This window comes from Siphateles boraxobius, unplaced genomic scaffold (genome assembly GCF_051911475.1).
Source record: "Siphateles boraxobius isolate OS27281-9 unplaced genomic scaffold, OSU_SipBor_1 66, whole genome shotgun sequence".
NCBI lineage: Eukaryota > Metazoa > Chordata > Actinopteri > Cypriniformes > Leuciscidae > Siphateles > Siphateles boraxobius.
Window position 1 is genome coordinate 11,529,457 of NW_027509193.1, and position 15,699 is coordinate 11,545,155.

A 15,699-nucleotide genomic window follows, 5' to 3' on the forward strand; every position below is an offset into this window, starting at 1 on the left:
CTAAGACCGAGGAAAGGTAACGAGGATGCACAAATAAGAATTGAGAAGCACCCATTAGCCCATGTTTGGTCACATGCTGTCAAGAATTGCATCTGAATTTGTGTCATGTTTTTGACATTTCCACATGCAAGTTCCAAATGAAATAGAGTACGCAAGATGAAATGAAATGTTAATCATGCTTTTTAATGGGTTGTTTTGAAACACTAAGACCTGTTCATACTTTTCAGAGAGTGAAATTACAAATGTCATAAACTGTACCCTCATTATTCAAACATTCTGAGGGCACGTTTGTTGAACTTCATTAGTGCACATTAAAAAAAAATTCAATAATAAGAGTGTCTTTCCAAGAATAGTATATATTTTTTTAAGTATAGATGACAATATAACAATATACCTGCTCTCTTTTGAGAACTTGTACAGCACAATAGTCCTCTTAATCAAAGAACCCTGAGAATTTTCATTCAAATAATATCTGAAGAGAGATATAGAGAGCATATGAAAGGAATAATGGAGAATGTGAGAGAAATGGAAAATAAAAGCAGGTTAGGTGAGCTTCTGAATCCACTGGAATTGAATTCGACAAATCCAGGCTGGTTGCTGCCCATGTACATGTAGATCCAATCCTGGTACCGAGACACTCGGGCGTACACACCGGGATATTTTGGATCAGCACATCCTACACCAAAACTCACAATGCCAGACTGAATCCAATGGGAGCCGTTCCTACTGACCAATGGACCTCCAGAATCTCCCTGCATTGATAAACACTTAAAATTTATACATCTGAAAATATACAGTTAACTGTTAAAGTCACCATGAAAAATTTACAATAAACAATTCTTGTTTTTATGGAATATTGCAGTGTTTATTATAATCACTGATTTTTTTCTGTGCATTTTTTTTTAATATTCATTTGCCCTTGCAATCTTTATTCAAAATAACCTCCCCTCCCGCTTGCGGCGACATCTCTTCTCTTCTCTAATAAAGTGTTTACTGGCATGGCGTTTCACTCACATGGCATTACAGCAATAGCAAACAGAAACCACAACCATCTGATCACTTCCCGATGGACAAAATCAAATTAAAGTTTAACCATGTATAGTGCTATGCATAAGTTTAGACACCCATGCTAAAGTTGCCTAAAAAGAGGAATAAAACATCATCTTTTGGAAATCGATCTTAATGCCTTAATTAAAGAAATGAGGAAAAATCCATCCTTTAAGGACACCAATTTTCTTTGTGAATGAATAATGTATCATAAATAAATAAATGTTCTTCCTTAATATACAGGGTGCATAAGTTAGGACACCCCTATTTTAAATTCCCATAGAGACAGGAATTAAAAAAGCCCCACATCATCACATACCCTTCACCATACCTAGAGATTGGCATTGGGTTTCATAAGATCATCTCTCAATGCAAATCAAACCAGCTATTAGGCTAACTGAAATAAAACCATGCCAATCTCTATGGTGAAGGGAATGTGATGATGTGGGTCTATTTTAATTCCAAAAGCCAAGGGAACTTTATCAGGATGCATATTATCCTGGATCCATGAAATAACTGGCCTTTAAAAATAAAAATCTGCCTGACTCTATGGGAATTTAAAATAGGGGTGTCCTGACTTATGCACCCTCTATTTTAAGGAAGAACATTTATTTATTTACAATACATTATTCATACACAAAGAAAATTGGTGTCCTTAAAGGTGGGATTTTTTTTTTTTTAAATTAAGGCATTAAGATCAATTTCCAAAGGATGATTTTTTATTCCTCTTTTAAGGCAACTTTAGCATGGGTGTCTAAACTTATGCATAGCACTGTATCTAGGTTGCAGTTATTTAAAAGTCTTCTTTTAAAATGTTGCCGCAGAGTTTTTTTCTCACGTGGGGTTAAAGGTTAGACATATTGCATTAATTATATTTGACTGAAATACTTGTATAGAAATATTTTACACATTTTATTCTAACAATGATAAAGCTGTACTTGAGCAAGATGAGACAGCTGAGTCCGATTATATACTTCCATGTAGAATGTGAAAAGTGCTGCTGCAAAAGAGGATTATGTCTGAATTTATAGTATTCGACAAACAGTAGGCGAAAAGTACCTTGATGACCTAATACTTCCCTTGAGATTCTGGAGTGCACATTTGACGGACTGTTTACTATCACATAAAGCCACGTTATAGGTGTTTTGAATAGCAGTGAAGCGATGCAACTGTCACTGGTAGGATGCAGTAGCCTATGTCCTAATTGCATTCATATTAGTGACTGTAAAATATCTATTTCAAATTTGAGAGTGACCTATTTTGAGTTTCAATATTTGGGCTTGGGTCATTTTTTGTAATTCTTAAATTAAAAAAGGTTCAAATGGATGATGTCATACCTGACATGAATCTTTCCCTCCCTGATTTAGCAATCCAGCACAAATCATATTGCTTGTGATGCCACCTCCATAAGCATTATCACAGTCACTGTTGCTCACAATTGGTATCATCACCTCCTGCAGTATGTCAGGAATCTGGGTGCCTGTGACATAGATGAGTGGACGATTTTAGTGTCATTTAATAGCCATTTACAGTAAATTGTTGAGCTTTACAGTATTTGCAAGTATTCACTCACCTCCATCTTGTAACATGCCCCATCCAGTGACCCAGCTCTCTGTACCTGCAGCAAATACACTACCAGTAGCAGCCAGACAGACTGGTCTGATATAATCAGAGAACGTCACAGAAGAGGAGAGCTGCAGCAGTGCTATATCGTTGTCACCGCTAGGATTGTTATAGTTAGGATGGTTGATGAATCGACTCACTGTCCTGTGTTCCTCATAAGGGTTTGAGCCCGATTGGCTCCGACGTCCTAGGTATATCCTAATGGTACCGATGGATGAGCTGTGAATTGGCAAACTCAGTTTTAATTCCACTGTGATCAATATAATAGTGTCTTGAGTTGTATATAAAAAAAGGATTAGTTCACCCAACAATGAAAATTATGTTACAACACTTTCATTCATCTTCAAAACACAAATGCAGACATTTTGAATGAAATCTGAGCAATTTCTATCCCTGCATTGAAAGCCTATTCACCCAAAACTCTGAAGCTTCAAAACATTCATAAAGAGATTGTAAAACAAATCTATATGAATCGAGCGGTTTAATTCAAGTCTTCGCAAAATTTGCTGCCTTCAATTTTCAAGTACAATTAACTTGGATGTTTATTTCAAATTAAATTACATTAAACTGACTTTAAAAAATGAGTTGAATCTTGTATAATTAATTTTTTTTGTTGAAAGTGGAAAATTATTTATTTTACTTATTTTAATGACTTAAAGCAATATAAAAACATATGTTGTCAAACTTATTGATCAAATTTGTTTACAGTTTTTGATGATCATATTTAATTTAGGCTTTTACATGTCAATATTAATCAGCAAACCTTCATAAAGCACTCAGATTGATTTGTTAAACGGAAGCTCAAGCATGCTTGCTTGACACGACCATCTCTAAAACTTCATAAAAAATATTTCCATTTGCGCTTAAAAGATTGTGGTGAGCAGGACGAAGCCGAGGGCTGTGAGAGAGCGGCATGAGGCCGGGTCACGCCACCCGCCACATGTTGCTTTCTCACAGCCCTCTGCCTCGTCCTGCTCACCACAAAGATTAACAAAAGTCTTATGGGTCATCACAAGAGTGAGTAATTGATGACAGAATTTTCATTTTTGGGTGAACTAACACTTTGAGCTTCAAATTCATACCTTTGGAAGCAGTGAGCTGCAGACAAAACCCAGTCTTTATTGATTAGACTCCCGCCACAAAAATGGCCTCCAAGTTTGACACTTTGAATGCTGACTTGCCACGGCCAAGACCCTGCCGATGCATCCTGTCCTCCAACAATCTTGTTGTTGAGGGGAGCTTGACCACATACTGATTGTAGGAAAGAAAGTGTGTAAATTCCCAAATAAAATGCCCAAAAGCATACAAAATATGTGGAACAAGAGTGTTGTGGTCATTAAGACTATGACAACTTACCATCTAACTGGCAGAGAGAACCTATGTGGGAGACAGATACCAGATATTTAGATAAATAGAGCAGATGAACTTTTTTGTGTTACCTGCATGAAGCCTCACTGTTCTACATAAATATATCTTTTACATAAATCCGTTGGCAGGCACATACCATTGGCATGAATCGAGATTATATATCCACACGGATTATAGCCATATTGTTAAAATGACTCATTGTCATGGCATGAAAGTATAAGTGAATTTGTTAGTCCTCTGAGATAAATTAGGCCTGTTTTGCACCATGCTAAGTAGCAGCGTAACTACAGCAGCAGGCTTGTGTGCTTTTACACTGGCAGCATACAGAAAATACAGTAATTTCTGGGTTACTGGATCGAGTATTTGTTTAAAAAATGGCCACAAGTTATAAAGTGGTTATCAGGAGCTGGCGACTAAGAAGTACTAAAAACCTGATCATCATCATACAATTGAATGTACATCTAATTTATGGAATCAAATTTAAATCCAAAATGCAACATGTTTGAACTTTTCTTGCTCCAGTGTTTTGCTGCTTCATAAAAGCCTTTGCTGTTAAAGATTGTGTTAGTTTATGATGTCATACTTATTACCAATGGCAAAATAGCTCCACACCGAACTCTTCTCTCAACTGCTGCTTATATGAACATGGGTGCTGAAATAAATACACACTAATAACTCTCTGCTTGGCACATGCAGCAGGTGCTAGAAACAGGTCTTACAGACACTTTTAGGAATTTATTTATTGGCATACTTGCACACATCTACTTGTGAGGTTAAATCACTGTTTTTTTATTACGCTTATATTTTAATTGTGTTATGGTTTAGGAATGTTGTTGTTAAGTGTGTGTGAGACTGTTGAATGTAAAGTCATTGAATATGACACATTGCGTGGTAGTAGGGATGGAAATTATTGGTCAGAGCATATGCATGTGGGTATCTTGAGACAAATTGTCCCTTGGGCACAATAAAGCTGTGTGTGTGTGTGTGTGTGTGTGTGTGTGTGTGTGTGTGTGTGTGTGTGTGTGTGTGTGTGTGTGTGTGTGTGTGTGTGTGTGTGTGTGTGTGTGTGTGTGTGTGTGTGTGTGTGTGTGTGGGTGGATATTGTAACTTTTTCTTTTCTAGACACCTCTCTATATATTATCGTGGTGGTTGATGCGAGGTACCTTTACATTTGTAAATATGTAGGGTTTATGTCGTTAACTGTTGTTGTATCATTGTTAGACCTTTGATTGTGGTGTTCAACTATTTTTGTCTCGCCATCCTTTTTTTCATTTATTTATTTTTCATTTATTTCATTATTTATTTATTTTACATTAACACTGTCATTATGTAACTATTTACTTTATTTTATTTAATCGTTTTATTTATTTTTATGTACCATCACTGTTAAATAACATTGTCTAAGGCAGTTTGTTCTGGGTTGGTTTGGGAGGGATTGAAAATGTAAAAAAAATGCGATCTCTGTACAAACAGCATTTGTCCTTGGAATAAAATTAAAGAGAAAAAAGATTATTATGCTTTAATACTACTAAAGTTTAATAGATATTAGACAATTCAACAATCAAGCTACACCCTTAAAAATAATAAAGGTTCTTTAATGGCATTTGACATCCATGGAAACTTTACATTGCACAAGAGGTTCTTATAGTGGGAAATGGTTCATTAGATTATTAAAATGTTCTTCACATTAAGAAATAAATAGTTCTCATGGAGGAAGACATTGCTGCGAAAACCTACAGTGGCCCAGTACTGGACAACACAATGAAATTTAAACAGCAAACATAAATTAACAACTCAACGGAACACAACAAAATGAAAACGGTCCTATGTGCACATGATGAGGCTGCATTCAAATAATAGCCTAACACTCTTTGCCTTTTTAAGCGCTAGAGTTGAATGAGCCAAGGACTTTAAATGCAGGGTCTGATGAAATCCAAATTGCGAACAGTTTTTACTCTACCAATATAGTTTTATGAACCCATGCCATTCTTATGGGCTATGGGGCAATCAGCACATTTCGCGGTGCAGTTTCTAGAGGTGTGTTAAAGGTAAACATGCAAGCTTTATATTAGTGGCAATAGACTAACAAACCCCTCATTTATCAGTTTTTACTGTACCAGTACTATATATTTTTCATGAATATTGAACATATTACAGTTTATCACAACGCCATTTTTTTCGTTCACGTAAAGGATGCTTTAAAGCTAAAATTTGGGCTTAGTATATTGGTCTAGGCTACTATAAATTCCCTAGCTATAGGCCTAAATAACTAGGCTACTTTGAATAAATACAGTGTTTAAACAAAATGGGTAAGCCTAGTATAAAAAAATAGTTGAATGTTTGGACAAACTCATTCTTTATTATCATCTCTGCTTTCCACTTTTTAAACAATTTAGCTTATTCAAAGTCGCCATACATTCCAGTTATATTCCTATACACTCAGAACGTTTACTCAACCAACTTCATCCTAAGATGCTTTAAAAAAAATGAATGAGTTCATATGTATTAAACTCAATTAATATAGTAGGCTATAGCCTATATAAAAAAATACATTTGTAAAGAAATTCATATGAAAAGCACGATGTAAATTTAATTTCCACAAACATCTCAACATTGTTGGGAGGGTTACTTTTAAAATGTATTCCATTACAGTTACAATTACTTCATAAAAAAATATTCAGTAACATAATCCAAGCACCACATTATGAAAGTAATGTAATCTGATTACTTTTGGATTCCTTTAAGGTCACATAGGCCTGTACAAATAAAGTCAGGTAAAAACCAATCAAAGTAATTTTATTTAACTCTAAATTTAAAATTAAAATTATTAAAACTATGCAATCGTGTCTTGTTTCACCAAATAGATTACTGTCACAGTCATTGTCTGCACCACTCTGTCTTCGTCTGCACTACACTTCCCTCGTGTCTTCACACCTGAACTCACTCCCTCAATTACCCACCTGTTAATCGTCTTCATCATCCATGTCACCTGTGAGCACCAAGTTATTATTTGATTTTTATCTGTATTTAGGTTCCTTCTGTTCAGTTAGTCCTTGTCGGTTCTTGTGGATGTTACCTTCTGTGTGTACCCTCTGCCCGTCTGTACCTGTTTGAGTTATTAGTAAATGTTTGAATTGGAGCCTTTTGACTCTGCCTCTTCTTCAGCCCGCACCATACCCGTGACAGAAGAATCGACCTTTAAAAAACTAAGTATGAGATTTTCTCTCTACCATTTAAACCTAGTCGATCGATTGACTCTGGCTGCCCCAATTGATTAATATGTGGCAAAATTCCTCGAAATTTCCCAACTCGTGGATTGGGCAGACGATGTTCTGAAGACTGTATTCTGGTGTGAACTGGATGAATTTCTGTATCAGCAAGCTCCAGCGACGGCAACCCCAGGCTCGTTTGCCCGGTACTTGGATCATGTGCTGTGGTTGAGTGGCTCAACCTTCACTGTTGGTGAGGCTGATGACATCGCCACTCAACCACCATCTCCAGCCATCTCCATCACCACGCCTCCTGTCCTCATCCCCGGTCCTGAGTCTCGTCCCTCCAAGACTGTCATGCCTGGGTTTTATCCCACCAAGCCTATGATCCATGGCAGCCATGTCGAGCCTGCACTTCACGCCAGTCCAGCCGAGCCAGCGCATCTCGTCATGCTCGCCGAGCCAGAGACTGTTCAACTGTTCAAAATGGGTGGTGATGGCGCAATGGATAAGACACATGCCTTTGGTGTGAGAGACCCGGGTTCGAATCCACTGTGAGACACCATTGTGTCCCTGAGCAAGACACATAACCCCTAGTTGCTCCAGAGGCGTGCGACCTCTGACATGTATAGCAATTGTAAGTCGCTTTGGATAAAAGCGTCAGCTAAATGAATAAATGTAAATGTAAGTCACGTCTTCCCGGCCTGAGGCTGTTCACGTCTCATCTGCCCAGCCAGAGACTGTTCACCTCCTCTCATCTGCCAACTTTCCACTCTTCCGCCACTGTCTCGCAGTATCTCTGGTGTCTTGGTACAGGAACCTAACTTTGAAGAGTCAGAACTCTATTAACCAGTAGGTTGATGGGAACTCCAGTAGGTTGATTGGGGAACCCCTACTGAACCCAGCCTCGCTGTATACTAGGCAGGTACAGCGCATGGGTATTTCAATCTTGAGTGACCAGCTGCATCCGCTGTATTATGAGTTCAGGTACTTGCCGTCCAACCGACGGTTTAGAGTACTGCGGTGTACAACAAAACGATATAAAAACCGCTTTTTTCCAGTAGTGATTAATTTTATGAATAGTATTAAGATGGAGTAGATTGTTTTAGTGTCTTGTTGTCTGTTTGTATGGTGTTATTGTTTATATGTTTGAAAAATAGCCTAAACTTGTTCTCTGGAACTTAATTTACCTACGGGTATAAATAAAGGAACCTGAACCTGAACCTGAACCTGAACTGCCTGTCAGCCCCTCAGCTCGTCTAAGCACCTTCTGTCGTGGAGTCGCTGTGGGCCTGCCAGCCTGCAGCTCCAGCGTGGCTAGAGGCCATATATATATATATATATATATATATATATATATATATATACATACATATATATATACATATAAAGCTTGACATGTCTACTTTTAAACAAAACAATTAAAAACGACAAGAAATGGGCTACTCTCTGCTTATGTAGGCTAATACGTATGAAGTGTGTATTTCTCTCTAGGCGCGTTCACTACTGCGAAGATGGCGAGTCAGCATCGTCAACTTTATCTTTGCAGCCGACACTGACAGAAAACGCTAGTTTATTAATAAACAATTAAAATGTTTCATGCATAATTACTTTTTCCGGTTCTTTTTGGCAAGCTTTATGTGTGCTTTGATATGTGGAAAAAGCAATTGCAAAAACATTCATTATGGTTTAGCATGCGTGTGAGAGTATGAGAGAGAGAGAGTTACAAAGGTCCTTAGCAACAGAATTCAATTGGCTTGTCATTATTAAACCATTTAAACATTATTAAACTTACACTTAGACTTTAGTAAGATCTTACCTGCTATGTTGAGAAGTATGGTTCCAACAACACTCAAAGCTGTATTAAACTTCATACTTGCTCTGTTCTGTGTTCTGACTGCAATTTGCTCTAATCTCTATTCTGTGCTGTAAATCAGCCCCCATGAGTCTCTGACTCTTTTTTCAGATGCCTTTATTCTGTATACATGCCACGTACACTTATAAAATTTGATGGATTACTTATTGAGCGCCTTTCAGTTCAAAGTTCTTTACACGTTTACACCATGTCAATTGTCTCTAATTTGATTTATATGTAGACTATTTACAGATTTTTATGAATAGAAAATTCGTAGAAATCTTCTGTAACATTATAAATGTCTTTACTCTTTTGATCAGTTTAGTAAAACAAAACATCTTAACTCAGAAAAAGTAATGTATCATGCAAAGAACATATTTGGTTTCAAAGATAAAAGATAAAAGTTTTGCTTGTGAGTTCAATAGGGCAAAGAGGATTTATTAAAAGAAGGAGAGAAAGAAGAGAAATGAACAGTAGAACACTATATGTAAAGAAAATGCATCTGAAATACACATTTGAGTTTAAATACAGTGTCTCTTCCATTTGATGGCTAAAAACCATTATGTTTCTGAAGTCCAAAATTAGCAAAAATGGACAGTAGTCTATGAGCCCTTTACCATGTGAAAAAGAAAAAGTGACAAAGTCATGGGATATTTAATGTGTTATTTTTTGTGACTGGGTATTTTTAGGCATAAAGTAATAATTTAAAAATTCTAACAATATGAATCATAAATTCAATGTTACTTTCTTAGTGGAGAAGAGAACACAAGTATCCTTAACTGAACAGAGCTGCTCACACTTACATGTTCTGCTAAACTAAAAAAAGTTAAAAGACATGATTTGTTGGAAACCAGTTACACTTTTTAAAATGAACATTTATAGACACTGGAAAGAAATAATTTACCTGTTGAGAGTGTGTTGACAGTCTGTGTAGTTGTATAGCTGAGCTCCAGAAAATCAGTAATGAGGATTTGACACTTACAGATTTGAAAAACAAAAATGCGGTAATGCAGAACATTAAACTTTAACACAAAGAACCATTTCAGCATATAAAGTGTTCTTCAGAACGATATGGTTCTAACTAGAACTGTTACGTGTAAAGAGACTTTAAAGAACAATTTTTTAAGAGTATATACTTTTTTTGTTATTATTAATATTTCTGTGCCTGTCTGAGTGGCATTTTCATATATTTTACTAAAATGTTATCGATGGTGACTGATTGCTCAGTGATAGTTTTACTGGTTTACCCAACAGTGGACAAACTGTTTCTTTCAAAGGAAAACATTCCCTTAATTCTGATAAAAGAATTGCAAAACGGAATTGTGAGATAAAAGGTGGCAGTTACAGTTACCTTTTTTAGTTATTTATGTGGCAGAAACAAGCTTCCATATATAGTCTGGAATAAACACTATACCATTGTACAGTGAAAAGACAACAATAGAAACAAAATATGATCTATTAATGTCATATACTGCTCTCTCATATATGTTTGTATGAATTTTGTGAATTCCTCAATTAGATCCACAGCCTGTTTCTGAAAATATCCTCTTTTCTCTTACTAAAATAACTGCAGAGACATCATTCAATGGCACTATTATTTATTAGATGACTCATGAAAACAGTTTGTTTTAAAGTTCAGTAGTAATGAAAATGTGTTCATTACATCATATTTATGAGCCATGGTGCAGTGCATTTTTATGTCCCCAATATTTATTTTTGGATACAATTTAACTCAAAAGTTATAAAGATGGAAATCATACTCATTAGTAACTATTTATTTATTTTATTTATTTGTTGTTTATTTGAATAGGGACAGATACAAAAAAACACAGATTATTACATAAAAAACAATCCAATGCCTGTATCACAGTGTTTATAGCCGTGGCTAATTCGCAACACCTGTCCCTAGAAGGGCTTTTAACAGTTAATGAAGGAGTAAAAATGTACAGTGAATAAAATCTCCAGAAACCAGTTAGCACCAATACAAGTTAGTATAGTAAATAAACACATTCACTCAAACTCACACAGATGCATACCTCACATACACATGGATATACATTTCATATGGCATGATCACACTGCTGCTGCTGTATTGTCTGTTTTTTGAAGGTGGACAGTTTAGTTAAAGTCTTTTATATTTGTAGGAAAACAGTTCCACAGATTGGCTCCTTTCACAGAAAAAAACATTTAGGGCAAAAGATGTTTTACGAAATGGAACTTTACAGTCTCCACATGTAGCAGCTCTTGTTGATGTGGAGGGTTCCAGCCTGTTCACAAATTTACAAAGTGGCTCAGGTGCAAGCCAGTCAAACATTTAAAAAACAACTTTATATGGCTAAGATTAACAAAATTAACAAAGTTTAAGATTTTATGTTTACTTAAAATGTAACAGTGATGGAATCGAATGGGCTTTTTATCTAAAATTGCACGGTTATAAAACCTCTCAATAGGCTTTAGGGTGGTTTGGCTGGTCTGGGACCAAACAGTGGTGCAGTACGACAGGTGGGACAGGATCATAGTGTTCAGAAAGACATGAGCACATTCAAATGTCAGACTGCTCCTGGTCGTTTTGAAACAGTTCATACTGGCCTTCATTTTTCTTGAGATGTTTTTGATATGACTTTTAAAGTTTAGCTGAGAATCTAAAACTACTTCTAAATGTTTTTCTTGTTCTACCTGATCGATGAGTTCATCATTCATTTTGATGTTAAGGTACTCTATTGTCCGAGTTCTTTTTATAGAAAAACACATGAAGTGTTAAACAGGATTTGTTTAGCCAATTAAACAATTTCTCAAGACTTTTGGTCAGCGTACTGCCGATAACAGCAGGGCTTTTGCCGGACACATAAACCACAGTGTCATCGACATCTGCTGGCAAACTTCAGGACACACTTCAGGCAGCTCGTTCACATACAGGCTGAAGAGAATAGGCCCCAGTATGGTTCCCTGAGGGATTCCTATCTTAATTTTACATGGGGCAGATTTTACATGATCAATAACTACACATTGTTCTCTACCTTGTAAGTATGACTCGAAGCATGATAATGCCTGGTGTCACGTGTTAAAGGATGACAGTTTTGAGATAAGACGGCTATGGTTTACTGTATCGAATGCCCTCTTTAAGTCCAAGAATACTGCACCCACGATGTTTCCTTTATCAAGCGGCTGCACAATATTTTCCAGTAATGCGCAGATGGCTGATTCAGAATGGTTCTCTGAAACCACTGTTGAGGGTGTATATACTGATTTGTTTCTAAATATTGAGTTAGCTGTTCTGAAACTTTTTTTCTAGTATTTTTGACATTACCAGAACTAGACTTATTGGTCGATAGTGAGGGGGGTGGATTGGAATCCACTGCTGCTTCAATGTATATGTAATGAGTGATTATAATCAAGGTATTAATCAATATTTTCCCTTCTAAATATAAAATGAGTTGAATGACTTCTCTGGAGTTTATACTTTGTTATAAAAGTTACCAGTGTGATTACTGAAATGTTATTTTCATGTATTCTTTAATGTTAGTATTTGCTATCTGAATGCAGTAACAGTGCTTGCTTATTCAGCCCGGATTCCAGAAATAAAATAGGGACTTGTTTTGTGTTTGAGAAAGGTCTTCGACGTGTTAAAACATATAGGGATCTATAAGAGACCCTCAGTTAAAGCCTATATTTTCCATTTGGACCAAAGTTTAGCAATCCTTGAGAGAAAGAACGCTTTATCTTGATGTATCTTCCTGTTTATAGTTAGAGCCTGGCCAAATCCAACCTTGGAAAAGCTGTATGTCGGTGTGTGTGTTAGCCTTCTTGGTTACAGGTTAAGGAACCACTGGCATTATTGGAGATCGACTGAGTTGTTGTTCTGGGCAGGCTGGCGCCCAGCAACATAAATCTGCGACCTGGAAGGTCACGACGCGCCTAACTTCGAGTGTCAGCTGCATAATCCATGGAGATATGCTTCAGTCTATCTGTAGGCCTATATGTGTGGAAAATTACTGTTTATCTAACTTAGCCAATGAGAATCATTCAACCTGTAAGCAAGGACGTACAGTAGCTTAGAACTTGGAAATGGTATAACTGCTTTGATCTTTGTAACTGTAAGCGGGGCGGCCTATACGAACTCCTGTGTGAGTATTGAACTGTAATTGTCTTTAACTGTAAATCCCCTTACAATAGTTACTGACGTCTGTGGTATTCCCAGACTTAAAGATGGGTTTAACCAGTGCCTTTTTCCAAGCATCTGGAAATCTTCCAGTTTTAATAGAGACATTTATAATGTGGGTCAAAGGTTGGATCATAATTTGAGCATATTTTTGAGGAAAGTTGCTTCTATGTTGTAGTTGTCTTTGGATAAATGGTATTCAGGTTTGAAATAGCTTTCAATACCACTGCCTGATCCACTTCCCTAATTTTACATTTTAGTTCATAAGAATTATTTGTATTTGCATTAGGTTTAGTTAGACTGTTTATTTGTTTCCACATTGCTTTACAATTTCCTTTAGCTTCAGTTAGAATTTTCATATAATAGTTTGCTTTTGAGTTGCGCAATTCTTACTTGATTTCGTAAACCTTTAAATAACATCAGGTCTGTGCATATCTGGTTTTTAGAGCAAGATCTCTTTTTTAATCGGCTGTCGTATTGCATCACTTACCCATGGAAGCTGTGCTTTTCTTTGTGGCCTTTTACATTGTTTTAAGAACTTATTTAAAATGTTACTCATTTTAGAAGTAAATATATTGCAACACTCGTTCACTTGACTATGTTGTGAGACTTCATCCCAATTAGTGTTTGCTTACTCATTCTCAAATTTAATAAGATCCTTGCGGGGAATTATTAACTTTGTTGTCTTTTGGTCATTTTTATATTCATTTAGATGCTTTTTTGAGAGTTTTCTGGAAATTAATATCATGTTATGATCTGATAAGCCACACACCAGATTGTATGATTTTTAAACTATTTCCGGCTTATTTGAGAAAGCTAAATCTATTGCTCTCTGTGATGTTTTTGTCAGGCGAGTGGGTCCATTTACAAATTGATGAAAGTTCTTTGAGTTGTTTCCTATTGGATTTATTTAATCAATTAACATTAGTGTCTCCATAAATAAGCAACTCACTGTTAAGAAATTTGATTTTTTTTTCTAAATTTTGATGGGTTATACACCACAAGGATGTTAAAGATCATGCGTGAGGATAGAGCTACATTTACACATAGACTTTCAATTGATAAAGATTAATCTAATTGGACTTCCTTGGTCTTTAATGTAAACCAGAACTCATCCTCCTCTACCAGTAACCCTATCCTTTCTATAGCACTTATATCCAGGCACATCTATCATTGAGGTGGGAATTTTATCATGCAGCCATGTTTCACCTATGCACAAATAATCAAGATTGTAACCAATTAGCCGAATTCTAATTTCATCACATTTTGGATACAGGCTTCTAATATTTAAATGCCCTCCCAAAATACCCTTAGGCTTTACTGTAGGATCCCAGATTATTTTCGCATGATTTACTGTCTGGAAAAATAAATATTTCTTTATTATTGCTTGTGACTGCAAAGTTTTTATATTGTCAGTAATGTCCCTGTTTGTTCGCTTATGCTTGGCTTTATGAGTTGTATTGACTTTACTCTTAGTGTAGTCAGTCTAAGATGGTTAAAAATTAACTTCACGTTGACACCCTCATTACAGAGTTCAGTGGTATATTAGTGTAACATATCAGTTTAGCCCAATAACAACATTTGTCATTCCACTGGCTTCAGTTTAAGAATGGATTGCACCCCCCACAAAATACCTTTGCTCTTAAAGGTTGTATATTACCCATGCAATGCCTTTCTTAAAGTCCCCACTGTTTGTGACGTCAGAAACTCCAGCAATTTCAAACCCCGTTTTTGAGACTTTGGTTCACTGCAGTTTTAAGAAGAAAATACTAAGCAATGGTGTTGACTTATGAATTTGCACATGGTTTGTCTTAAATCATATTAAAAACACATATAAACAACAATAAAATCTTAATTTTCAGCACAGGGTGACTTTAATATATTTAGGGAGGATATCCCACACTTATGTCCTTTCTGATGCAGTGTTCTTATCATTTTAACTGCACTGTTACTATTGGATGAGAACAAAATTGAACTGAATTAAGCTAATGACACTATCATTAACACTGTTATTGAACTGAACTGAATCAACATTGAACTGAGTTGAGCTGAATAATGACACACTGTAGAGCTATACAGCTGAATTTAGTTTGTTTCATAATGTATGACCTTTGCAGCATTTGAAGTGAATCAAAACGAGATTGTATTAAGCTGAATAATGACACTGTTCTCTGTAGCGTTGCTTCACCGCTGTAGTGGAAGTTGTTTCATAATTGATGAATTTTACCACATTATAGCACTGTTATTTGTTTTTCTGTTTATTAATGTGAACTTTGTTTATTGCAACTTTGAAATTATCTCTACTGTATAAAGTGCTATATAAATAATTGAAAATTGACTTGACTTGACTTCTTTCTGTAGAGCCAGAATCTCTTATTAAATTCTTGCAACTCTAAAGTTTTCTATCCATTTTAATTGCCTACATGTGCATTTCATAT

General features: G+C 36.0%; 1 protein-coding gene across 1 annotated transcript; it reads right to left on the reverse strand.

Annotated features, from left to right (window-relative positions):
* Positions 1-319: 319 nt before the first annotated feature.
* Positions 320-9,202, reverse strand: LOC143721623 (trypsin-like). Its single transcript, XM_077212221.1, has 6 exons — positions 9,067-9,202; positions 4,027-4,047; positions 3,753-3,921; positions 2,621-2,889; positions 2,385-2,527; positions 320-752 (listed from the first exon to the last, which is right to left on the reverse strand). The coding sequence occupies exons 1-6, from the start codon at positions 9,119-9,121 to the stop codon at positions 462-464; spliced, it is 948 nt and encodes a 315-aa protein (XP_077068336.1). The 5' UTR covers positions 9,122-9,202; the 3' UTR covers positions 320-461.
* Positions 9,203-15,699: the final 6,497 nt, after the last annotated feature.

Coding starts and splice junctions, on each gene's coding strand:
- LOC143721623 (XM_077212221.1), bottom strand. CDS start 9,121: ATGAAGTTTAATACAGCTTTGAGTGTTGTTGGAACCATACTTCTCAAC. Junction 2,528..2,620: donor GGGCATGTTACAAGATGGAG/GTGAGTGAATAC, acceptor TCTATGTCACAG/GCACCCAGATTCCTGACATA. Junction 753..2,384: donor GAGGGAAAGATTCATGTCAG/GTATGACATCAT, acceptor TTATCAATGCAG/GGAGATTCTGGAGGTCCATT.